The sequence below is a fragment of the Chaetodon auriga genome, chromosome 20, assembly GCF_051107435.1.
Source record: "Chaetodon auriga isolate fChaAug3 chromosome 20, fChaAug3.hap1, whole genome shotgun sequence".
NCBI lineage: Eukaryota > Metazoa > Chordata > Actinopteri > Chaetodontiformes > Chaetodontidae > Chaetodon > Chaetodon auriga.
Genome location: NC_135093.1, coordinates 10,153,909 through 10,181,560, shown reverse-complemented (window position 1 = coordinate 10,181,560; position 27,652 = coordinate 10,153,909). Strand labels below are relative to the sequence as shown.

At 41.5% G+C, this 27,652-nt stretch overlaps 1 protein-coding gene across 1 annotated transcript in view; it reads left to right on the top strand.

The window, feature by feature from the left end:
• The window catches only part of LOC143339170 (protocadherin-15-like), a 168,446-nt gene that overhangs the window by 80,793 nt on the left and 60,001 nt on the right, over window positions 1-27,652 (top strand). The window contains exons 17-26 of the mRNA XM_076760258.1: window positions 1,500-1,632; window positions 1,965-2,044; window positions 4,594-4,687; window positions 9,603-9,731; window positions 17,598-17,717; window positions 17,815-18,000; window positions 20,342-20,578; window positions 21,863-21,979; window positions 23,641-23,781; window positions 25,455-25,567. Of these exons, the coding sequence (XP_076616373.1) occupies window positions 1,500-1,632; window positions 1,965-2,044; window positions 4,594-4,687; window positions 9,603-9,731; window positions 17,598-17,717; window positions 17,815-18,000; window positions 20,342-20,578; window positions 21,863-21,979; window positions 23,641-23,781; window positions 25,455-25,567 (1,350 nt within the window). The remainder of the gene's footprint in view (window positions 1-1,499; window positions 1,633-1,964; window positions 2,045-4,593; window positions 4,688-9,602; window positions 9,732-17,597; window positions 17,718-17,814; window positions 18,001-20,341; window positions 20,579-21,862; window positions 21,980-23,640; window positions 23,782-25,454; window positions 25,568-27,652) is intronic.

Here is a 27,652-nt window from a genome sequence, read left to right as displayed (position 1 = left end):
CAAGAAGCCTGTTCACTCTTAATGAAATTACAGTTCTTTCTGTTATTTCAAAGGAGTGGTGTAATATACATATAACCAAGAAAAAAGTAACCTGTGCCCTCAAAGTAACCTGTGCCCTCAAAGTAACCTGTGCCCTCAAAGTAACCTCAAAGTCATGTTCCCTGCCAGTGGAGCGTTTCATGTTGCCCCGGCTCTCTTGCATCTTGTTCTTTTGGGAGGGAGTTGTTCAGGATCAAAATTCTAGACTTAATTATCTAAAATAATTGGCAGAGCAGATGTCAATTTTGTTTTCAGTTGGGTCTTAGTTTAATTTGCACTTAGTAGCTTGTTATCTCCCAATTATGTAAGGCAGTCAATTTGCCAGAGGGCTGAAAAGTGTAGTTCTCTAAACACGACAACTATGTTCCAGGTAATCATATATTTTCGGAAAACAACACTGTAAGTGTTGTTTTCGTGCCGGAAAGAAACAGCTCTGCCAGTTGTAGGTCATTACGGTGACATGCTGTGTTGGGATAAGTGTTACGTTGATTAAAAAATGTCAGTGTATACAGCTTATTGAACAGCCAAAGCTGTTTATCAGAGTGGAAGTAAACACGGTGTAATTAAGACTTCATTTCACAAAGCGAACCAGTCTATTGTCAGATACTACTCCAAATGCATTTTCCTGTCACCAGCTTAGAAATGTGAAACTCAGTGTAATTCCCTTTTTTCTTCTTTCTCTTAATTCACCTCTCAGCCTGTTTCCTCTTCTAAACCCCTTTTTCTGTAATTCCTCCTTGAAATACTTTAATCAAGTTTCCTTACCTGTCAAGGAATTTCTGAATCCCCTTATCATCCACAGCTGGTTTAGTTAGCCTTGTTATATAACTGTATTTAAGTCATCTGCATAATGACTCCATTCATGCTTAAATGCAGTTCTGGACGTGTGTACAAACCCCTTACTATTAATTCTAATATGATTTAAAGATTAATGTGTTTCAGTGCAGGGCTCATCTTTAAGTAATAGTTGAGATACTGAAGGTCTTCAACTGCACCATGCTGAATAATGAGGTTCATAACACTGCATAATAAAAGGCACAGTAAATGTACATGAAAGAGGCGTCCAAACAGCAGGATAGGTTTTGTCAAGCTGGACAACAGAAGCCTTCATCTTGGAAAAGAAGGCGGCAGAGCGCTGCCTCGTCTCTTTGCCGCTCACGCTGTTGTTCACTTCACGTTCCTAACGATTAGTTAAACACAGCGTGAAGTGCACAGAAACAATCACTGGGCAAACACTCATAACTTGAATAATAGACCATTCGCCCTCCCTGCCACTATCCTCTTGTGCTGCCCTCCAGCTCTTCTCTTCCTCCTCTCCTCCTCTCATCCCTCGCCAACATTTCACTTATACTATTCCTCCGTTATCTGCTTCTCTGTTACAGGCTGTTTCTCTATCTGTCTTTGTTACTGTCTCGGTCTGTCCTATCTGCCTTACCCCATACTCTCCCTTCTATCTTTAGGTCATCCATTACTACGGTCTATATCGAAGTTTTGCCCCCAAACAACCAGAGCCCTCCTCGCTTTCCCCGGCAACAGTACAACCTGGAGATCAGCGAAGCTATGAGGACCGGAGCTACGCTGCTTAATCTGCAGGTACACTCATACTTCACACACACACACACAACACCTTACAGATTATCTATTCAACAAAGAGACCAACATCACATTTGTCAGTAGGTATTCTCTGAAATCGTCCAATGACGTAAACACAGTGCTTTGTCTCCATGCGTCTGCAATAGGCTTCAATAGAACTAGTATTTTTGCTTGAATTACTGCTGTATTACAAGCAGGGGCAAGTTCTGGACCCTGTAGGCATCCTCTATGGGTCCCTCTGCAAACTATAGCTGTACATTCTCCTGTTTTTGTGGGCCCTAGAAGAGGATCTGTGTGTGATTGTGTGCGTCTGTCTCTGTTTACTACTTAAGGCAGTGGATCGGGAGAGGGATCCCATCACCTACAAAATCCACAGCGGAGACCGCCATGGACATTTTGCCCTGCAGCAGAAGTAAGTAAGCAGGCCTATGCACACACACACACACACACACACACACACAAACACGCAGTTCTAATTCATCATGTCTGATTAGCTCTGTGGAGCTTGCTGAAGTTGATATTTTCAGAAATTATCGCAGAACCCTTTTTCTTATTTGTGTGAATATCAAACTTGTCTGAGTATGACTGTCATGAGTATCTGCGTGCTGTATAACCCTGGTTTATACAAGTATGTAGTTATTGTCTACATGCAGTTATTGTCTGTGTGTGTATATACAGTATATGTGTGGTTGAAGCAGCCATCATTTCAGGGCTCCGGCTCCGCCAAGGGCTTCACATAAACACACCCATACTCTCTCCCACATGCACATACTCACCACACTGACTCCAAGGGCTTTTGTTGTATTTATTCATTTATTGCTCATTAAAAATGCATTTCTTATGCTGGGGGAAGATCCTATCTACATTTCTAGAGGGAAGAGGAGAGAGAGAAACAAAGGAAAGTACGGTGAAAGACTGCAAGAGAAGGGACAGAATTGGAAGGATTGAGAGGAGAGTAAAGGGTTGGAAAAGGAGATAAGGGAGCAGGGCAGGGAGAGTGAAAGACGAGAGAAAGAAAGAGTGTCAGCGAGCTAAGGAGGAAACAATACACAAATGAGGATTTAAAAGCAGAACCAAAGAAGAGGAAGCATTTCTTCTGTGCAGGAATTCATTGGCAGCAGAGATTAAAATGAATTGGACGGCTTTCATTCCTGCATTCTAGGAATATTTGACGCTTTCTTTTGGACATTGTAAAATCTTGCAACATGTGCCAAAATCTCTCAGTCCTTCAGCTGTGTTTTTCCTCTGCATAAGTGCAACATGCCACACAGCTCAAATTGGGAAAGGGTGAAGTGATTTTTCATTGTTTGTGTGCAGAATTTGGTCCAGTTACGTCCTCCAGAAGTGCGTGGTGAGAGCACCTGAATGGGTCTGGTGTTGGCCCATTTTGCAAGATGGCTGACATTGATGTTTAATACAGAAATAGAAGAGCCGGCGTCAGTACAGGATGCAAGAGATGAGCTTCAAGGACGTTAATCACCATTAGCTTTTGAATACATTTGAATTATCTCGGGCTCATCCTGAACAATGGGATTTACTATGAGTCCTTCACACGTATCCGCAGATGTTTGGATTGAGAGCAGCAGGCATGTGAAGAGAACGTGTCAGAATTTGTGGTATAAATAAGAAAATAATAATTATGTGTGTGTGTGCGTGCACGCCCGAGACGATGTGCATGTGTGTTCACAGACTTTGCTTTTCATGAACCATCCATAAATATACATGAACCATCTTTTAGTTTGTTTTAAAAAAAAAATAAAAAATCTCCCTCTATAGACCACTTAACATTTGCACAAATACACACATTGACTTGAGCATCAGCACACACACCTCTACACACACTGTCAATATTTGGAGAACATGCGTGATTCAGAGGGAAGTAGCTTAAATTAAAACCACTTCAATCATTATGTAAATCTTCACTCGGAAAAATGAAAAAGTGGAATCAATCAGAGCCAACATCAAAGATTACTGCTGGTTTTGATTGGTCAGAAGTCTCAGACAGGCTCCTCTGAAGCTGTTGATCTTCCAGAGTGCTTTACTTTATTTCACTTGTGCGGTAATCATTTGCTTTTAAATCTGACTTTTATCTCTTTGCCTCTGTTTGGACATTTTTGATTGCTGAATTGTGTTCAGTGTGTAACTTGAGTCTGAGATTATATGACTCATGAGTAATAATTCACAGCCTGTGCTGTATGAAAAATTGATTTGAGGAGTTGGTTGCTCATTTTTCCAGTTTCTCCAGTTTTGTCTCATTCATCTGATTACACTATAAAGTGCATAACAGTGGTGCACGTTGTCTACCAGTGCACCCGTATATGGATGTCATGAGACCTCTTGTTTAATCTCCTCTGGCCAGTGAAATACAATAGTCTATATTTAATATGCAATTAATCAGTATTCAGATTCAGAGAAGATCTTATTGCTTTGAGGTGTTTTGCAAATAAAGTCTTTAGTGTTTTTTGATGACACATCACTGTCTGAGCCATTATAGCAACAGCATCCATAAGGGCATTCCTTAATATCATTGTGGGTGAGCTGATGGGTATGAGGCGTCATCTGCATCACCAAAGTACCCATAATCACAGTAGAAATACACTTGTGGGGGTTATGCGGTAGTTATCAGTGCCTGCCAACTGTCTGAAAAGTTGTCTCCAAAGTGGTGTATATAAAGAGGAAAGAACAGTTTGAGGAAACAAGACAGGTTTCCTAAGCTTTCCCATGTTACCGGAGTTAGCATAGAAACTACTTACAAATGGCTGAAAGTATCCGCATGAGAACGACTGTGGTTAGCGATCGATGACTTATGAAGTGAAACTTCTCATGAAGTCACAGGATTCTCCAGTACTACACCATAGTTTTCTGTCCTGCTCTTGTTTTTTTTTGTTTTTTTTTTTATTGTACTTAGGTTTCAAGCTCATGTCTAAGGGGTTAACAGGACTCTGTGTATTCTGTCTCCAGTTCAGGGTATTTGGTTCTGGACAAGCCTCTGGACAGGGAGTCCCTGGATTATTACACCCTGGTGGTCACAGCCTCGGACGGACACCCAGATGGGGTAAGCTGGACCACACAGATATTAACTGGTTGTCTGTACTTGAGTTGTTTCACCTCCCCAATGGAATTAAGCTGATGGGCTGCCGAGAGGGAAACTAAATCCTTCACAGTGAAATGCCACAAACAACAGCTGTGGCATTAAGAGGGATATTAGAGGCATTTTGGGGCAAAAGCTTCTCATTCAGTTATAATAATAATCATAATAACCATCATCATCAAAATAAAAGACCCAAATCTATTTGTAACAATGAATTTTAAACAACTATGGATACTTGAATGAGTGGATATGAACATTAATGGGTGCTATAGGCTCCGGTTCTGCAACCCTGAACAGAACAAGCCGTTTAGTAAATGGATGGGTAGAAAAGAATGATGATGTTATTACCTGGAAAAAATTTGATCTTTGGTGCAAGTGAGGCTCACATGACCTTCACAGTTTTGTTCACAGCTTGAACAGTCAGATGTGATGGAGAAGACCCTGTAGCATGAACAGTATTTAGTCATATACATACCAAGCAGGACTAAACGCTTGTCCACCGCTCTAAACTTTTCAACTGGCTGGCTGTTCTTTCTCTCCATTTTGGCCTTCTGTCAGCGAAAAAACACCGCCCAAAGAGGAGAAATCCAAAAATGGCAGCTTGATGTTTGACAGTGGGTATGGAGAAAGAGCTTTTTGAAATCAGTGATGTAGGCCTGTGCAGTCATAGTTGATGGCTGTGGAGCAATGAGGTTACTCTTTAAAGGAACAATGTGTGAGATATGGTTAAAAAACCTGAACTAACATTATCAACAGATTGTGAAGAAGTAAGAGTTCTGGTGGTAAGAAAATGGCTATGGATTGCGTTGCAGAGATATCTTCTGTAGCTAGCATGCTAACCAGCTAGCTCTGCTCTTCCCTGGCTTGTAATACCAATTTGTACCTCAAAAGACTGACAGTCAGCTAACATGACCACCACCTGCCCAGCTAACTGAACTAACAAGCTAATGACGGCTAGTAGCTACAGCCAAAGGTATCTACAGCAGAGTATAGTGAGCAGCAGTCAGTGATTACTCTGATGATGTGCTACCCCCCTACACACTGAACCTGTGAAGACATTTCGTCCTCACACTTAAACAGTATCTACATATTTAAGTGGCTGAGTGTGGATGCAGTCAGAATAAGTTACAAGGGCTAAAAAATGTCTTCGTTAGTGCGCTGCAAGAGCTATTTTGCAAAGATAAAGGAGTGTGGGCCCTTTCTCACTTACCTAATTGATCACAGGTCACCAGAGCCGCTGTCTCCATCTCTCTCTGTTTGTGTATCTCTCCTGTCCTTTTTTAAAAGTCCAATAGTCCCTCCCTCTCACATGAAAGTCAAATGGAGACATTGGATGCCCTCCCCTCTTTCTTTCTTCTCCTCTTGCTTTCATTTGTTTCCCTTTCTCCTCCTCCCTTCCCTTCCTCATCATCCATCTATTAGTCTAGCATTAACAGAGATTTGTCTCCTCCTCCTCCTCCTCTTTGTCACTGACCCACCCCCTCCTCTACATGTTAATTCAAACAAAAGGTAAAGTTTAACGTCCCTCTGAGGAGAGAAAATGCTGATTTGAATCCTCTGACCTTCTCTCACGCACACCTTTGCTCACAATATGATGGGAGAGAACAAGTGGGAGGAAGTTAGAGAGAGTGAGGAGGGGAGAGAGATGTGAGAGGTATTCAGGGGGCTCTTATTACCTTAACAATTGTACTGTGTGTTCATACACATTTCTACAAAGGAGTCTTGATACATACACACTCACGGACATGCACACATATACTTAGTCAATCCCTCTCTGGACCTTGACAATTAGTGTATTATCTTTGTGCCCCAAAGGTCTTTAAGCCAGAAAACGGCTAAAAGTAGTCGGCACATTTTTCTGCTTGACATTCCATTATATTTTGAACAAGAGGCAAAAAGAGTGCAGAGTTGTGAATAGTGAGAGAGAAGGTGTGCGAGAGAGGAATGGTGTGAGATACACAGAGACACGGAAGGGAAGACGAGGAGAGAAAGAAAAAGGAGAAGAGAAGATTGGGGTGTAGTTGCCTTATACAGGCCCATTAATCAGCATCACTCGAAAGGCCTTGGGTTGTCTTCATATGCGTGCGCACACACGCACACACACGTCTGTGTCCCCTATTATTAAATGTCCCGTTGTGAGAGTGTCAGACTACAAAGTGCCTAATTGGCTGTTTGGCCAGTGAATCCATCATACTGCCACAGATTGAAGACCATACAAGCTGGTGCAGTAAACCAGCTCCACTGTAAGGACACTGGGCGTCATCGGATGCAACTTAAACTTTATTGCAGGACAGTTTGCTGTTGTCTAACGGACTGTTCAGCACCTTATCACGGAACGGGCATGTGAATCAGCTCGTGTTTCTCCCATGAAATAATGTTGCTGCTTTACATAAATGAATGAAAATGATTTTATTCATCACGAGTGTAAAGAATAAGGTTTTTCTTACGTTTTCCTTCAATGTGAGCGAATCCCATGAAAAGAAAAACCCAGCAATCAGTTATTTCTTCTTACCTTACTTTCCTCCCTCTGCAGTGTCAGTTCATGCGCTCGAATACTGGCATATTGTCAATGAGAAAAAAGGAATAACGAAGTAAATAAAACAAATGACTCTGACCTAAATCACTGAGCAACTCCAGCTTGTTAATACAGGGCAGGCACAACAGACTGGTTAAAATGCACATGTGAGGGCACACTGTGGTATATAATTAGCGTTTAAATCCAGTATCCTAATGAGTGTGGTTGCATACCCACAGCGACACTCTGTAGCATTCGTTATTGCTTTGGCTCAGTCCGAATCTACAATGACAGCCTGACTGAACGCTATGGGAACATGTGCTGATGCTTTTCAGTCTGTTTTTGTCTCATTCCGCTAATTGACACATTTGGGCGACGCTGGTCTAAACGACAGAGCGGATTTACGTGTTTCCACAGGCAAACGCTGTTCAGTTGAACAATGTCAGTGCACAGTCTGACGCCCGTCTTTGTCCATTTTCACTGTAACTAACCAGGAAACTGTTGTGCTGCCGTGCAGTCGATCTAAATGTCAAAGGCAGAATCACATTCTAATCAAAGGGGGGTGAATCCAAAGCACTGACTTTTTAACCTTTCGCCACCCACTGCTCTGCTGCAGGAAGCTTGCACAATATGTGTGCAAGCCAGCGCTATAAAAAGACATATGAATATGAGCATGTGCTGTGATTGATTAGCCTCTCATATTTTAGCCGCACTGGTCATTTTGCCAGGTAACCATAATATCAGCAGGGTAATAAACTCTGAGGTGTGCAGTTATCCAAAAATGATGTGCTTCGAGCCCCCCCGATGCAGAATGAAGTTTCCTGCATCACATCTCTGTCCTTGTGTGTCTGCCTGAGCGTGTGTCTGCCAGCGTTTCTCACAGCCCGCCTTTTCATTATATCAGAGCTCATCCGACTTTACATATATTGGCATTCAGGTAAACTGTTTTGTCAACTGTGAGCTCTTAACCTCAAATTACTTGCATCACCGTGTGCCCTGCCAACCTCAATAGCCTGTTGTCACCTCTATGATTGTCACTCTCCCACACACGCCCCCACACACACTGCTTTTCCTCTTTTCATCTCACTGTTGTGAATCGGTTAGCTCTCCCTCATTTTCCACCTCCTCCCAGTTTCCTTCTTTAAAAGTCAAATCTTCGATCACTCTCTCTCCTCTGCTCTCATGAAAGTCAAATTAAGAAATTGGTGACCTCCTACCAGCTTCTCTCTCTTTCCTGCTCCTCTTCCCTGACTTGTTTTTGTGTGTGTGTGCGCCTTCGCTGTTGGTTGTGTAACAGTGACAATCAGTGACATTTACTAAGAAAAAAACTCCAGATTTTTAATGAGTCCTCTCCAAACATTCAAAAACCTGCTCGAATGTTTCAGGTGATCAGTTAACTCTGCTGTATTTCCCAACTCTGTTGGCACAGATTTTCATGTTTACGGCATACATCCACAATCAGTTCCATATTGGACTTTGAGTAGCTGATCCACAACAATCGTTTACACTTAAGACTGTCATATAATTATTGTCAACACTTGGATTTTCCTCAGAACGAGCGCTCATCTCCCATCTGTCCATCTGACTTTTTGGTAACAGAACAATAGCATGTGGTGTGTTAAGCTTATTAAAGCAACTGAGCTGAGCATCATTTCTGTGTTGTTATTGGCTGTTAAGCGGTGTGACCTATGGAAAGTACATTTAAATCTTTTATTGTATCATCATGGCAGTAATTGATCTATCAGTTTGAAAGATCCCCTGATGCTATGAGACAAGATTTTACAAAAAGAAATATCATGGTGACCGTTTTATTTGCCTGCGAGCGAAAAATGTGCCGTTAAGAAATCCGGGAATGATGCGCTAATGAATTGATTGGCTTTGCAACACCTTGGCCAGGATGATGCTGCATTGTGTTGCAACAAACTTGATCCTCGACGTTGGGTGTTGGGGGGCTGCCTCTTTCTTTGACCCTTTGCTAACCTTCTTAAGTCATTTGTACATCTGTCTTAATTATGCATGTCTCAATGCAAATACCCCCTTTAAGGTAGGCCACTGGTGAACTGTTTTTAAAATCTATTTTTAAAATGAACAGTTGTTAGAAGGACAAACAATACAACCAGGACAGCCATTTGCAGCCATTTAGCGAGCAAAATGGGCTCTTTAGTTTGCTGCGTAAGGGAGCTGTTAGTGAGAGGGACATTAAACGAAGACAGCAAAATAAAACCCCTGAAATCTCAACATGGATTCATCCTGTGAAACTTTCCGACACTCGTCAAAAATGTTAAATGAGCACAGCTTCAGATGTTTTCTGGACTGACCAGAATAGTAACACAAGTTTGTGTGTGTGTGTGTGTTTGTGTGTAGACCTCCACTGCGATGGTGAACATTGTGGTGACAGACGTGAATGACAATGACCCTCTGTTCAATTCCTCACTGCCGGTGAACCTCACTGTCATCGAGGAGCAGGATCGCGCCTACGTTGGACAGGTCATGGTAGGAAGATGCACACACACACACATGCACACTAAAACACACACAGGCATTTTGATGGTCCTGTATGGTACATTGAGTCAGACAGTGTTTATATGTGTGTTTGTCTGTTAATGTGTTACACACGTCCATGACTGTGCATTTATTTGTGAGCTTTTTGTGTTTTTCCTCGCACTAATCCTTTGTTATAATGATACGACATGAACAAAACAGCCAATTTAGATGCAACGTATCTCACTGTATCAGTAATTCCTCACTGCACATTTGTCATTTGACATGCTCTCTCACTGCGTTGGGCCTTTTAATTGCAGATTACATTTGTCTCTGTTATTTCTCGATCGGCGCATTTGAAACTGGTCGCGCAGCTCTTTTTATTTATGCGGCACAAATCCTAATGTCCCACTTTAAGTCTTGTTTCTGTGATCCGAACACGAGGTCACTACATTTAGAGAGGCACATAATTGCTTAAACTATAAAGGTGCCTTTAAGACTTGCCCACATTCGTCTTCCCCTTTGCAGTCTCTTAGCACACAAACACGCAGCGCACAAAGATTCACAGAGGCTCTAATTAAATTCTGCTCTTATAATCTGTTACAATGGGGACTAGAGATCACTAGCATAACTTTGTAAACCTTGGCAGCTTTGTAATTAGGCCTGTATGTTATTATACTCAGAGGACTGTGTGTTGCTGCGTGTGTGTGCATATTTGTAGGTGGACAGAATACAATTTGAGAGAGCGGTGTACGAGTTCTCTCTTCTGCACATGGCAGGATGGTGTCTGGTAGCATGTGCAATAAGTCAAGGCAACAACTGTAGCCGAAAAACTGACTCACTGATTTTGATGTATTCATGGCAATTCAAGGTTGAACTTGTTAGCATTTGGCGACAGCAGATGCGTGGTCGTGTTCTTGAGGTTTCAAGAATTCTTGCAGGTATTTTTCTCAGGAAAAATGGCCAGACTTTGACAAGAATCCCTGGTTACTGTGACCTCAACTCCCACTCTTCAGTCCTATTCTGTATGGAAGTACTGGTAAATATGAGTGACACTGTAAAAGAAAAAATTTAAAAAAATTGAGGACATGTATAAGTAACACAATATTGTCTCCGCAGCGTGGGGTGCCTTTTCACCTGCATCAGCACCCTCATCCCCACTTACCCCAAACACCCCTGGACTTGTTCCAGACCTCATAACTGACTCATGTATTCTCTAGACAGGGGTCATGGCTAAATCTGACACTTTGATAGGCTCTGATCTTTAAAGATGCTCCCTCCGTTGCGCGCTTGCTTGGATTTGCTCCAAGCTTAATTCATAGCCTTTATACACCAGTGTCAGGAGGTCTTTGATCAGTCTGACACTTTGCCAGGTTCTAAATGTTAATCACGCTTCTTTGGTCCAACAGGACTACTCTCAAGATAAATATATGGCCCTTGTACATGCATGTCTAGGATTTTAAGTATTTCTTTTAACAGTTAACAATTTTAAAAGTTGAATACCTTTCCTTATTTGGACGTTTGGGTACTTTTCCAGACTCGTAAACCCAGCTTTATCCTTAAAGAGGACATTTCATTACAAACATTCAAAATTTTAACTCTCGCTCAGACCTTTGGGCGTGTTCCAAATTCTACATCCAAAAACCCACCCTAATCTTCAGAGAGGGCACTTGAAAGTATTCCAATCCTGAACTTCCTCCCTTTCAAGGACCCTTGGATATTTTCCAAACCAGAACAGACGGCGTGATCTCTCAGCGGGCTGTGCAAGGCACGACTCTGGGCCTCATTCCAAACCAGGGTCCCTACCTGTAGGTATTAAACAGATTTCCGGAAGAATGAATGGGCCTGACCTTGGTTTGCTGATGCCGGTAGGGTAGAGAGAGATGGGAAGAGGGAAGGAAGTGAGATATGCATGGGTGGCATAGAGGAATGGGAGAAGGACACTGGGGAGATGTAAGAGGGGTGTAGAAAGAGAGAAGGGGGGGGGGGGCGACAGCCGAGGGAGTACGGGTGCATTCTTGCATTAACTTTCAGGAGTTTAAGATTTGGTTTCTGTTTTAAAGAATAGAAAAGTGCAGCAGACAAAGGAAATGACCATCAAAGTTAGACTATATTTTTTCTAATACTCTACACGTTAACTCATTTGCTTTAATTTGCTTTAAGATGTGGCGTCACCTACGTACTGCATGTGATGCCAGTTCTTATTGGTTCTGACTGAGGTGAACACTTTTTTGAATTTGGACTATATGGTGGTAGACCACTTCTGAAGCGATTTCGTTCTCGTGTTTGTCTGATAACGTCAAACCTGGAGAATCCGACGCTGCGTCCAAGGGCCTGTAATTTGGCTTCAAAATCAAGCGTTTTTTTCAAGCTGGCTGCCTCCCAAAGTACCTCTTCATCACTTTACAGTTTGGTTTATCCCTCCACGGGAGCCATCCCTCCTCCAGGGCTGAGAAGGACAACACAACACCAGATGATTTCGCTGATTTCCACACTGTCAACCACAGAGAGTAGAATGAATCAGTGGAATCACCTGCTGCACTTGTTAGCTGGAATGAAAAAATAGCAGACTGTTGTTTGTTCATGGCATGATTGCTTGTCCGTACAGCGTGGTTGTTTATTCTCTGCATGCACTGACAGTGGCCATACTCTGCACAAAAAAATGCCTTGAATAGGACCGGCTGTAGATTTTGTTTTTGTTCTTCTTGGGGTTCTTTTAATCCGATTCACTTGAAGGGGAAAAACTTGAGGAAGTAGACAATATCGATGTCTCTTCAAATCAATGGTGTGGTGAACCATGTTTCCACTTACCATAACAGCATATCACAAGAAACAAACAAATAAACAAATCTGTTCTGATTTAGCACATCCGAGTAAGCCACCGTTACTGCTAGGAAGCACAACACTGATAGAAAAAAAAAAAGGGGAAAAATAAAGGATATGGAATACATGCTGTGAAGTGAAGAGCTGTCTTCTTACAACCCGTCATCAGCTCTCACATATTTCTGACTCTTTAGAAGCCCAAGGATGGAAAATGATCCACTCTCTAAACCACAGCATACTAGAGCGAGTGCAAATGCATTTTTGGTGGACATAGGCTACAAACATACACCTCATGTGTCATTTGGATGTGTATATAGCAAGTGTTCCTCATGCAGAAAAGTACATCATACCATGTGACGCTACACCAAACAGTTGAAATGAAGTTCAGGTGGAGCACAAAATGTACCTGATGGGAAACCGATTTTAATAGAAGAAATAACAGGGACACATATACAGAAGCAATCACACAGTAACACACAATGTAGGAGTAAGATTACTAGAGTGATGGCTTGTCTGTATGCCTTTGTCTCCCACACTGTTATAATACCTGCCTATATGGTTTATTGGTGCAGCAAAAGAAATGTGCTCAGAGAGGGATGGAAGAAAAATCTCAGTAATTTAGTTTCAGTTGCAGGTATTTCTCTCGCTGTATCTTGGAATGAAATTAGAGGTGGAGGTGTGAAAGTGATGAAAAGAGAAAAGAAAAAAGAGGGGGAAATTGGAAAAAAGAGGTATGAGCACCCGAACAGGAAAGGCAGAGCTAGCGATGGTAGAGATAGTGTATACTTCAGTCCTTAAGCTACCTTTTTTTGTGTGTCGGTGTGTGTTGAAAGGCAGCAGAAGTAACGCGCCTGAGACATTAATCCTATTGTGTTTCTGGCTTTTAACTGTCTGGCAATGTAATTATGCTGAGAGAACTGTGAGGAAGACAGTGAGGGAGGGATAAGACAGAGAAAGAGTGAACAGGAGTAGGACAGAGGCAGAGAGAAAGTCACACATATACGCACACTTTCTACAGCACCTAACTCCAGGAACTGCAGACATCAATATGTCTGACATCGAGACGATTAATCCAGCCGACTATCGAAAGGAGTTCATCCAGTGTCTGAAATGCAATGCTATGACAGCTTTACTGTTGGCAGCTTGAAGGAATACTTAATGCACAATAATGTTTCCCTGTCATATATCAAGCATCTGCCCTCTTCATAATTCTTTATATTTCATGTAGGCAGGAGTAAATCGCTGTTCATTTATCTCCCTCGTCAGTTTTCCCAATCAGTTCAGTTGGCATCACAGGGCTAAATTTTCCCCTCATCTCTCACAAAATGACCTGAGACTGACGCTGTGCACATTTGGGTGTGCTATGAAGTGATTTTCCTTTTGAAATACATGCCCATGGGAACAATAGTCAAGAGACCTGAATGTTATATTCACTGATGGTGGCAGCTTGAAAATTTGTCACTTAAAGGAATGTTTGACATTTAGCACTTATCCACTTATTCACTTTCTTGCTGGGGGTTAGATGAAAACATTGATACCTGTTTGATATCTATTGATATCTGTTCATCAAAATATATGCCTTCAGCCAGCTGCTGCGTAGCGTAGCTTAGCATAAAGACTGGAAACAGCTAACTTGACTCTGTCCAAAGGTACCAAAATTCACCTTCTAGCACCTCCAAAGCTCACTGATTAACACTTTGCACCTTGTTTAATCCTTTAAAAAAAGTTGAATTGACCAATAGTTTCCTGGAGTTTGGTTGCCAGGATGGGTCATTGCAGATAACCAAATATGCACACAAGTCATCAACATGGGAATCTTTGCCATCTCTACCATCCGTTCATGACGTAAACGGAGCATTAGCGGTGCTGCTACGAGGAATTTGTTACTGGACCTGTTGAAGCAGCCAGACTAGCTGTTAGCTTGTGCAGTCCCTTTATTGTGTCTAATACTGCAGGCAGTTCCATTGCGTCTTATTTTTAAATCATGCTTTGGTGCATCTGACATCAGTTTGCATAATTGGTCAAGGATGTTTTAAACTGCAAAACATTGCAAGGCTGTTCTACAGCTTTACAGGCAGCTGGACATGAGTGACTATTGGGCTGTTTGGCCAGCAGCCAGGACTTATGGAAAGCTCTTAGTCTTTATGCTAAGGTAAGCTAACCAGCTGCTGGCTTTTGCTTTAAGAGTGATGATTCACATCATTCAGTTATATCACTGCTTTGCATGGATGGGACTGTAGAAATACAAACACATGAACACACACTTTACATCCACGTCTTCCTCGTTTACATCTACCAAACCTACACGGTTTACAAAATGTCTTCTCTCCTGTTTCCTTCACCACAAAATGTATCTCTGCTGTCTCAGCCCCCTTCCTTTTTGTCTCTTTCTCTCTCCTACTTTCCTGTTCTCTCTCTGTCATTGTCCATGTTTCATTCTGTGTCTCTCCCATCTCCAAACAACCCAAGATAATCACCCAAAAGCTGGATGCCCCATTAAATTTATAATAGTTTTACACCCAGATATCGATGAATCACTGAAAAATATACCAGAGGACTTCATTCTTCTCGGTTACAGTCTACATAACGCCGCCAAGACATAACCTAATTTCTATTAATCCTAATAGTCACTGTGTGAGATAAGATAAAACTTTAATGATCCAAAATTGGGGAAGAGGGAAAAATGGGTCAGTGCCACAGCCAGAAGTGACACAGCATGGCAAATAAAATGGAATATAGATATGAGTTGAATAATGGGGGTTAGATAAACATTACTGTTTATAATCAAGTTTATATAAAGGATGTGAAAATGACAGCCCACAGACATTATGATATACATAATGCAAGTCATAAATCATTAGTTTGGCATGTAGTCTTCATTTACAGATGGAGTTCAAATGGACCATTGGAATTTGTTTTTGATGGCTGCAGCTAAAGTTCCCTTCACTGTTTGGATGTCATGGCCCTCGTCTGTATCTTTGGTCAAAAGTATCAGAATCTCAGTCCCAGCAGGTATCACATCTGATGCCAAAGCGTCGGAGGAGCTCACTTTTCGCATTAGCTCTCCAAGCGGAGCCAGAACACAGAGTCTTTTCCAGAAGTGTCCACTGGTGAGCGGTAACATTGTTGGGAAGCTCATATTCTGATCCAAATGTTCTTAGACCCCATTTCTGCTCGATTAGACTGTTTGGTCATGCTGTTCCTGTGATGTGGTGACGGCTGGGGATCTCATACCTCGGCTCCAAAATCCTGAGAAGATGACAAAATGCGATATTACCTACAAGTGACAATGGCTAGTCATCAACAGTAATGTACTGGGTGAGAGCTTCTGTCATTTTTGCCACCTGTGGGTTTTCTGTGGACATCTTCTCTCACTTCTCCAGAGTCGGATGCAAAGTTGGTTGCTGCTGTTTCCTGCTGCTAGCATTAGCAAACTCCTTGAATTCTTTGTTATTGCTTATCCTAAAATACCTCCAAAAACCTCCTCCTCCGCCCACCTGCTCAGCTGACAAGAGGTTAACGTTACATTCCCATAAAGTGGGATCAGTTGTCGTTGTTTCAGACTGGTTTTATGATCCTCATCATTTTCAATTCATTTCCAATTGCCATGAAATTTTGAACAAACACTCAGGATGAATCCTAATAACTTTGCTGATCCCTTAACTTTTCATCTGGTGGCAATAAAGACAAAATGTTTGTCCAGTGCTTCAGTTAATGATCAAATACCTGCAAAACTGTTTCCCATTAGCCTCAGCTGCATTTTGTTAATTGACAAATGTTAGGGTGCTAACAAGCTAAGCTAAGTTAGTTAACTTGGTACATTACCTGCTAAATTCTGGCCCGTAGGCTTCGTGTGAGCATCTCGACATACTGCTGTTAGCTCCAAGAACTGGAGCTGTGCTTATGTCACAGTTTTTATCCACAGTGATCACGAAGTTCCTGTTAATGTCAGATGACCGTCACAGTAATATCTTTAGTTGAAGAGATGTAATGTATGCAAATACCATAAAGATTATCCTAAAACAGAAGGCAGTCTGTATTCCAAACGTTTATAATAATATAATAATCCTTCTCCTGACTCATTTTGTTATGCAAAGTCAGAGTCAGAAAGCAACGTAAGAAAACATTAGCCCCATGCACACAAACACACACCATGTTAATATTTCCTCTGCTCTGCTCTCCTCTGCTCTGGTCTCATCTATTTTAATGCCGTCAGAATGCTCATTGGACAGGATGAACAGTCAGAGAGGGTGAAAGGAACACCAGATAGCAATTTGTCACCTTCTCAACACCTTATTTTATCAGTTGAAAGAGATGATGTGGAGACGGAGTCGGAGTTTGACTGTTATCCATGAATATGGAAAGATAGTCGGATGAAAGTACAACAAAGAAAAGACACCCTGTGCTACTTTTTTTTCCAAGTGAAAGTTGAGACCACTGTCTCATTAACTCTTGAGTTGAACAATCACTACTTTTGGAAAGTAAGTTTAATTCCTCTGGACAAGTTGCACGAAGGGTAAAAAAGGGAAAACAAAAGCAAACACCAGAGGAGACGCGAGACAGACGCAGAGCAGCTCACCGTGGCTTGTCTTTGTCACCTTGTCGAAGCTAAAACCTGTGAAGTGTGAATTTTTGCTCAGTGTGAAACCAACATACGGAAGTAAGAGCAAAAAAATAAAGTGCTCATTTATACTGACATTTTTGCATGCAAGTATGTAGAATTGAAGGGTGTGTTAGAATTACTGAAAGGGTCACAAGATCCAAATGAATCATGAATGGATACCAATTTGATAAAAGCTCCTCGAGTGAAACTTTGAGGCAGGAAGTGACTTTGATGATTCTCCTCTAATTTTCCAGCCGCTCTCCTTCTCATACAGACAAATATATACAAATATCACATTAGTCTTGTGTATCTTCACAGACGTGCTCACACATCTTTATACGTTTAGCTTGATTTGAGAGGAAATTTGCTTGCATGCGTTTCAGAACAGACAATTCAGGCCTTTAGTCCTCGTTTCTTAAGTGTGCATGTCATTGCTGTGTGTCTGTGTTTAGGCTACAGATCCAGATATGGGGTCAAGCGGTCAGGTCCATTATCGACTCGTCAACCACCAGAAGCTGTTTTCCATCAATGCTACTGGAGCGATCAGAACTACCGTACCACTGGACAGAGAGGTCAGAGGATGTGATAGATATGCTGTTGAATGCAATACAACAAAAAAAAAGATGGCGGTAAACACATCACTGACTGTGACTCTCTGTCATCTTGAAGGTGAAAGGCCATTACTTTCTGATCGTTGAAGCCTGGGACGGTGCAGTGGACCCTCGGCGATCCAGATTAACACTGTCTGTCACCGTCCTGGATGTAGACGACAACAGCCCGATATTCACCCAGCAAACCTACAACGTCACCCTACCAGAGAACAGCCCCAAAGATACAGTCATATTGCAGTTAAAGGTGAGCCCGTGGATTGATGGATCTGTCCATTTGCAGCTAATGTGGAGTTATTCTGTAAAGTATTAGCTTTCTGGGAAAATGCCTGACCAGTTATAGTGATGGTTCCAGTGTTGCATGACAGGAGAAAATATCATTTTTCACACAAATGCCTTTCGATTTTGAATTTGATTTCCAGTCCAGAAAAGCATGAGTGACCCTGAATCATTACTGAAACACAGCAGTGCAACTGGACTCTTTTTGGATTTTGGGAACTAATTTTTCATTGGACTCTGTCTGCAGTCTACTCAGCTGTTAGATTGAATAGGTTTAGACTGGGATTTGAGTCCATAGTATATGTTCAGTTGATAGTCCGTGATCGATAGTGCTGCTAGCATCAGACTAACCATCTATTTCTGTTGTGGAGTTTGAAGAATAGCTTTGCTAAAGCAACACGCCTGTTAATTCCTGTTAGTTATAAGCGTTGTTGTGCACTTGTGACTGAAACAGGAACTTGTTCTTACTCAAACCTGCCCTGATTTTAATGATAAGCTTCCAGTGTCTTTTACAAACAGCTTGTGATTCCTCATACGCTTATTTCAAGTTCTGATCCTTCAGATTTCAGTCCTGGCTGATTTTGCAGCATCTCTATTCACTGGTAGTAACAGCAAATATGTTTTAATACTGCAGGTCACAGAATCCCGGGGGCAGCAAAACAAAGTAGCGTTTTAATAAAGATGTCAGGCAATATTTGGTCTTTTTCCAACTTTCTGTGAGCAATCATGATCTGATTTTATGCTGCAGACGGCATGAGTCTGCAAACAGCAGGCTACACTGAAAGGAGTTGGTTGCCTTGCTGAGAAGTTGTAGGTATGCGCCGTGTCACCTGCGGCTCTTCTTCTAACAGCTCACTGTGGCTGCTCCTTCTTGCACAGTGAGCATAGTCTTGCTGATGAACGACAGCGGTCGGTGCTAATCTCACTGACAATCACATTACATTTCCTGTGACTACTTCGTAATAAAAGTCATTGTGTGTTTGCCAGGTAAATGCTGTTAATGCGAAGCTGCAGCAATGTCACCTCAGATACCCAGTTCATTATACTGCAAATATACTGTATGTATATATCAGTGCTTTCATCAGTGGACCTTATGCTCAGTCATCATTGTGTTCCCTCTTTCAGCAGTAGGTAGTGACTTTAACAGTCATTTATCTAAATGAAAATCTTTGAGATTTTTGCTTTAATTGTTGCTCAGATGCATCCTTTGTCTCTTTATGCCCTTTCAGTTGTCTGGTTGAATCATTGGGCAGCGTTTTGTTCATCTACAAAAACATCCTTTTTTTTTCTACAAACTTCATACAAAATAACATCTATTTCTAAAGAGGGCTTTCCACAAGCTAAAAGCATGAAAGACCACACAAAAATACAGTCATCCTCTCAGCCATCTGACTGCACCACATCAAGCTTTAGTGGCAGGAGATATATGAGGTTATTTGACATAATTAACATGAAGAAAAATGTGTAATAACCAGGACAAAACTGTACTGAGTCATTACATTACACACAACAGGTTCTAATTCTATGAGTTCAGAATATTTCTGACATTTTCTGCAAGTTAATACATTGAGTTTTTGACTGGTTAAAGGCAGAGTGAGTGCACTGATCCTAAGCAAAGACAGCAACAAAAGTCAATCAAACCATCAATAATCAAATTAGCATCTATTGTGTTGTCACTACCAATACTCACTGTGGAATCAAAGTGTCCAACAAACTGTATGCAAATCCAAATTGAAACAGCCAGTTGTTTTACAGTTGCTTGACATGCTTAAATAGAAAACCAGGCAACTTGAGATTAAGGCTCTGAGTTATTACTGCACTTTCAGGCCGCCTGAATCAAATTGCCTGCAGGTCAAAGCTGAGCCCTTGACTTCAGTTCAGTAAAAGCAGTCATAAATTCAGTCTCAGAGTCCAGCCAACGAGCCTCATCATCGCAGCCATACAGAGACATTTTTAAAAAGTCATAATTTTAATTTGACAACACTTGAAAACACACTGAGTTGCAGAGGAGTGTCAAAATAAAATAAAAAAAAAAATAGCTTTTTCCCTTCAGCCACGCAGTAAAATGGTTACAGAAGGAAAAATAAGATACGGACCACCAGCTGGACTGTAAATTTTACCACCACAGGCATTTCAGACGTACCAGCTCAACACAGACCTAATGAAACTACTACAGTCTGCTACTGGCTCCAGCACATTGACATGCTTGTCCCTGTGGCCAACATAAAAAAATATTCAACTCGCCATAAAATTCACAAGGCGATGATATTACTTTCTCTCCCATCCTCTGACTCCGTCTTTCTCTGTAGGCGATAGACGCTGACCTCGGCTCCAACCTCACATATCGAATCAGAAGTGAAGACTTGGACCAGGAGACCGTTCAGCTTTTCCACATCGACCCAGTGACCGGAGAGCTGTCGGTTCTCAAAGTTCTGGACTATGAGGCGCTGACTGGCTCCAAACCCACATACTCATTCGCCGTGGAGGCCGTGGACGCAGAGGGAACCATGCCTCCTGGACTTGCCTCTGTTACTGTCAGAATCATGGTGGGTGTTGTGTTTACGAGTTGATTCGTCTATCTAAGCAGGACAGAAGGATGCGTGAGGCCGCTGCGTCTCTCTTTTAGTTCAGTGTCTTTTCAGCTTAAGGGAAGAGTCCTGTAATGGAAACATTGTGTGGTGAAGCATTATTGTGAAGACGCAGAAAAGAAGTTGGCATTGTAGGATTTGTAGTCTCTGTGAAAAAATGACTGCGGAGGAGAAAATGATTATTGTAGTGACTCTGGAATCCATCTTTTGTGTGGCCTACAAGATTACAGATACAGACAAAAACAAAGTGTGGCACGGCACAAAGTCACGGAAATTGCTGGAGAAAATCAAAAGTTGCTTGTTTGCGTAGTGTTTTCCAACAAGCGAGGCAGTTGGTTTCCAGCGCTGAGCAATCAACCAAATTACAGTTTATCGCCAGTGTCGGGAAACTGGTTTAATCATTAATAAAAGTTGAAATTTGTATGTACAGCGTAGCTATGTTGCCATGGATGCAGTTTAATGTTGTAATACACTGCGCTGCTGCCAACTGGCAAGCTTCTTTTGTTTTCCTCCAAACATGACTGACGACTGCAGACTGATATTTGCAGTTAAACATCATCTGCTTTGTTTTTCCCTCCTCGTGATGCTGCTCAGCTACAGACGGGGAGTGTTCACTGTTTCTGCTCCAGGTGTATCGGTATACTCACATTCAGGGGCCGTAACACTGTCTTTGCATGCATGAGCACATTTACTAAATTCACAGAAGAGATGCGGCACCTTGATCGCTTGTCAGGATGCTTTGACATCCAGGACTTTAGAGGTGTAATTGTCGCACTTAGCCGCCGATTTCAGTCCTTTTCAAACCATCTTTACTCATGTATTGTTTTTCTTCTGCGTCTCAATTTGACAACTGTGAAAACAAGTTTTAAAATCCACCATTCAGCCCAGTGATTAAAAGGAAAAAAGGGCCCACAGGTTTCCCCGCCGGTGATCATCTTATTTATTCCACTCAGTGCTGCATTTATCTCCTAACTGATAAAAGGACATTTGTTTCTAAATCCAAGCCAAAACTAAACTGATTTGTGGCCTCCCCTATGAATCGACTGGGGACTGCAGAGCGGTCAAATTTTAAGAGTGAAAGCAAAAAGCCAACATACCTACAAAAGTGGGTTTTTGCTCATCATTCATATTAAACATGTAACGTTTCAGACACTGCGTGGAAAACAAAAGCAGTTTGCCGTACTGTATGTTTACAATGCTAATGCAATGCTGCTGCGGGCCTCTGTGTTTATCTCTCTGCAGGACATGAATGACTTTTCTCCGGTATTCAGCCAGCCAGTGTACCGAGGCATGGTTGCCCCGAATGCTGTCAAGGGAACTGTTGTAACCACAGTGATGGCCAATGACTCTGACCCTGCGGTGAGCATTTCCAGCTGCTGCTATTCAATCAAGCTGTTTTTCGCAGTCCGTTCCCTAAATTGTGTATGGGAATGATGCAAGATAATGATGCTTGTCTCCAGTCCGTGTGTTTTTGAATGCGTTTGCACTTTGTTCTTCAGCGGAGCCATTTTTTTTTGTTTCTTTCTTTCTTTCTTTTTGGGTTTTTTTTTTTTAGCCCTGTGTAGCACTTAGTGATACCTCAATTGGGCTTTTAAGTCTAAACATCTTTGTAATATAGGTTGTTTTTTTTCTGCTTGCTGTAAAATGAAGGTTAGCTCACTTTAGAGTTCCATTGTGAGCCATTAGATAGTCTGGTGCACTTAACCCCGGGTTTTAAAGGTTGTAAAATGCTCAGACCAGGATCTAAGTGCAGTGTGAATATAGCCTGTGTGGAGCTGCTGAGTCACAGCCTTATGTTTGGATGCTCATCTGAAACGCTGTGGCTGTATGAAAAATAGCTCTCATCTTTACTGGAAACAGAAAACAACCAGGTAAATCAGCAAATAAATATTTAGGAAAAAAGACCAAAAAGTACCTTGCATTGCTTTCAACGCATCTCCATGTGAAATCTTGTACGCTGACATTGTTGCCCCATAAGCCTCTTTAAAAGCCCTGTTTTCCTTTTGTTAATGTGCTCGCCGTCTTCCTACATCAGCAGAATTGATTCAGACTTGAGGTTTAAGCACCTTGCTAGACTCTCTTGGGTTAAAAAGTAACATTATACTGTCCAGCCTGTGTGCTTTAAAGGCTCCCAGTGCTCAAACAAGGTACTAAATAGCACCTTGATATAATATTCGAGCGTCAGTGTCCGACCCCTCAGACTGAAAATTTACCTCAGAAGAATAAACCTTTATGCGAATTCGTCACAGTGAAATTTTTTGATGACTCACTATGAGCTGTTATTTAATGAAAGCTTACAGTGGAGCAGACAGCTCTGAAGTACTGCAGTGCTTCGACAAAATCGAAGTCGTTTCAGAAGAAATGGAACAATAATGGCTGTTTACCATGTGCATTATTTTAATAAGAAAGATCTATGTTGTTTTTACACTTTGATTGTGTTGAATGCTATTTGTACAGATGTTTTTTCAGACTTTTAATTTGAAACTGACACAGAATCTGTTAGTGTTGTTGCATCAAAAGTCTTTTAAATGTGAGCTTTCTATAACTTTCTATGCAGAGAAGTTTTCATGACTGAAACACATGGAGAGATTCTGATCCAGAGTGGGTAAAACTCTGCCAGATTGTACAAAATAATGTAATTTTATGTATTTCCTGACATTTTGAGTCAAATTAGTCTTAGAAACTGATGGCGCTCATTATCACTTGAGAGGCTCGTGATCATCTGAGTGCCTAAACTTGGACCTCGTTTATCCCCAAGTGATGACGTGTGAGTCTTCACTGTTTCATGTGTGTTTGGACAGCACACTTTCTGACATTTAGGTCCACACTAATTGCTTTAGATATTAAATATACCCTAACATTCATTACACAGTCATTACTACAGTGCGTTTTTAATTTGAAACTACTTTCCAAAAAGTCTGTAAGAGTGGCAGCATTCCAGAAAGCAAGCAAGACATATTTCACCCTAATGCCACATTCATCTGAATCTGTCATCCTGAGCACGCTGTTCCTCTTCACAGGGTACCCCAGCAGGTCTAGTGCGCTATAAAGTGGACCAGGAGGCTTATCCATACTCTGCCAGTATATTTGGTGTGGACGAGAAGACGGGAAATGTCGTAACCAGAGTAAACCTCAACGAGGAGCCCAACCTGAAGTTCAGTGTGAGTATCCACACACACACAGTTTAACTTGCAGGTCACCAGTAATAAATAATAGACACCATGTTGTATGCCAGAGGTCACGACCCCCACAAGGGCTCACATGAGGATTATAAGAAGATTTCCCGGAGAGTAAATGAAAAAAATAAATTCTGCCGCACCAGAACCACGTGACCCTGATCAGAACTGGACACCTGTGCCAGTTTTGTAATTTTTTTTGCACCAATAACAACAAAATTTTATTTGAATTTTACAGACGTTATTAAACAGGCACCTCATTAACTCAATTTATTAAATATAACCATGTAGCAGTGAGTCTACTGTATATCACAATGTAAATGATGTATGCTGCATCACTTAAGGTAATTCCCAATCAATCAAATTGATCTACTGGAACTGTAAACATTGGCATCGGGGCTGTAGTCCAATAAAGACATCGCTACAGGAGGAGATTTATCTGGTGCATCCCTGTCTCGCTGTAGCTTTTGGTATTTGGTGGGCGGCAGATTAGCATGGCATCACATGAACTTGAGTCTTTAAAAATGTATTTGGTCATCATTCTCAGATTTGACTCGCTTACTTTGTACTTAACTTTGTCTTTGTACGGAGCACCCTTACACGTAAACTGTACAGAGTATACCACAGTAGCTTATGAGTTGCAAAACTGCCTTTCCCAGCTGCACTCCAAACGGGGCTTTGGGCCATGCTAATTTCATCTTTTCATTGGGCTTTAATTAACACAACAAGGATTCAGCGTCCTCTGAAGATGTCACTCAGGGGACTAATTCTACCTCGTTTGCTCCCAATAACTCAAACAAAATGAATCCGTCCAACACTGAGTACAATTTTTGGATTATGACTGAGATGAATATTGTCTGAGGTATTATTTTGACAAGGACACAGACTCTGACAATGTCATTGACATGTTGCAAACGTCTGTCTAATGTCCTTGCATCACAAAAAGGCATCGCAGCTTTAGGTATTTTCGTTAAACACATTGGAGCATCGCAGCTAGAAACAGGTTCAACTAAAAGACGACAAATTCCAATCCTCAGTGCAGCTGAAAAAAGTCATTGTGTTATTGAAGTTAAAGTTATCTGTGCATTCAGCGGCTTCCTGGTTAAAGCGTGAGTTATTGTGTGAATATAAAGAAGGGCAATTCAGCATCAGTAATGGAATAAGAGGGAGGATACACAATATTTCAATGTCTTGATATTTAAGCTTTTCCCTCATTAAGATTCCTTTGGGTCCAGTTAACAGTAGTTACCTCCCCAATTAAATGAAGAAGAAAGGCTAAGCGGGAAAAAAATGAGCATCCCAGAGGGATGTACACTCATCCTGTTCTCAAATTCCCATGCAAATAATGTGCTTTATGAATGTGGGCAACAACGATGCAGACGTTTATTTCGGTTTATTATCAGCCTGTCATGTATTAGCTGCATCAATTTACTTGGCTGTCTCCACTGTCAGCAGACTGTCAAAAGGTGTGAGCTGCATTCTTCGCAACGTTAGAGGGCATAAACCGAGAACAGTGGCAGCACTAGACAGCCATGTTGCAGACAATAATGTGGATATCTAGTGAATGTGTTGACTTTGTCTTTACCTGTGTGTGTGTGTGTGTGTGTGTGTGTGTGTGTGTGTGTGTGTGTGTGTGTGTGTGTGTGTTGTACTGACAGCTGGTGGTGGTGGCTTATGATGATGGTGAGCCTGCAAAGGAGAACACAACTCTAGTGGAGATCACAGTCCTCCAGCCGTCTGTCATTCCTGTGTTCACTCAGGAAGAATACAGGTACACACACACACACATACTGTACACACTGCATGCTTATGGTATGGCAAAGCCTGCTGTTACTGGTGATAACATAAAGAACATCATAGCTATACAAGCACCACAGGCCTTTATGAAATAACATATTCATAGATCACTGGGGTCAGGAAACGCAGTCTGAGCAGCTACTAAAATACATCTGAAGCAACCTCTATAACTACAGATTTGTTGTCTTATATATTATTGCTATACTGTACTCATACTGTTGCAAATGTGCTTCATCTTCAAAGCTCAAAACTTCAATTCATCCAGTACGTGCATGTGTTGTTTGAAGTGAATGACTCGCGCATGTGCATGCTATTGGTATTCAGTGCAGGGACAGTGGTGTTCAGCATTGATAATGCAAACTACTCACTGATTTCATCATAATTAAACATGTTTTAGTTCATGACTGATCACAATTATACTCACAACATCTACTCACACATTTGCTATTCATGCACACATCTAAGTGCTTACATGCAGCACACTGCACATGGAAAGAAGAGATCTTGCCATGAGGCTTTGTTGCAGCTGTTTGATATATTGTGGTGCATTATGGCCACACAAAGCCCAGTCCGACTTCCCATTAGAGCTTCATACATATACAGTTCTTTCTCTTAGGAAATAAATGCTACACTTGTTGGTGGTCTTGTTGTTGATAAGACCTGCTCAATGCAAATGTTCTGAAATGGCTTTTTTGGCCAAAAAAGAGAGAAATGTCTACCTGAGCATCTGTCTGCAGAAGCTGTAAATTACCAATAAAACACCAATAAACCTGGGGGCTAATATCACACGCTCCGTCAGACCGGCCCACACACAAACTCACACAGAGGGTTTATACTCTGAATCAAAATGTGAGAATGAACCCATTTAGTTGTTGCAAGGGTGGAAATCCTATGGAGAGAGAGACATCCATCTCAATTTCACACACCCAACCAAGAAAAAAGCGTCTGAAGCGGATGGGATGGAGTGGATGGTAGCTGCTCCTCCTGACTAAGACGGATGATTTGTTTTTCATCTGGCAAATTAATAAATGACATCAGTATAGGTGTAATTAAAATACGGAGAAAAAAGTTTGACATGCAAAGAACAGAATCTATTACGATTAACTTTGCTCTGATGGATTGAAGCTAAGAGCGTTTAATGTGGCTCCACCATATTTCACTGTAAACCATTAAAAATGTAGGAATGCAACCATGCAAAATCACACCATGAGGCATTAGATCTCCAATCAGATGTTCTACTCACACACACACATGCACACCTACATTTTTTTTTTTTTTTTTGGTCTCATTTCAGCATTTTTCTGAGAACCTGTCTGAATGTTTAAAAAAAGCACATAAATAACCTCTGGAGCGTAAATGTCCTCGTTTTGAAAAATGATCCTCACTCCGACGGTTACCGCTGGTCCTCACAAAGTTGGCTGTACAAACACACGCACACATTGACAATAAAACAGAAGGCGTTAAGTCAGAAGAGCACGATTGATGTTTGCTTGCCTAATTCAGTTTTGATTACAACTCAAATGATGTGCTTTAGTGTCAAAAAAGAATAAAAATAGAGAATGCATGAACTTTGCTTTTCCACTCAAAACAAATATGCACAAATATGGCAGCGGCACGCTTTGCACGTCTGCTGGAAATGTATAAAAAAGAAGCAGACGCTCACTCCGAACTAATCCGAAAAGGGCATATTGAGCAGCTTTGTGCTCACCACTGGTCTGTCTGTGACCCATCATCAGTGGATGATAGGCAAGCCGGTGCATGGAAATTCCTTACAGTTCTTCTGCTTTAGTGTATTAGAATTTAGCAAAACTGGCCAACCATGCCCCCCGGCAGTGTAACAGCACATAGAGAGTTGTTTACAAAACAGGAATGCATTAAAGGCCTGATGCCAAAAAATGTCATAAAGAAATGTCTCTAATATTCTTTTAGTCCAAAACAAAGCAAAAAAAAAAAAAAAAGTGTTTTCCTTCATGCTCTAGATGTAGACGTCTCTGTCCGCTGAAGCTGTAAAATAACAATAAACGTGATGGACTGATATATTTTTGTAAAGACAGCACTG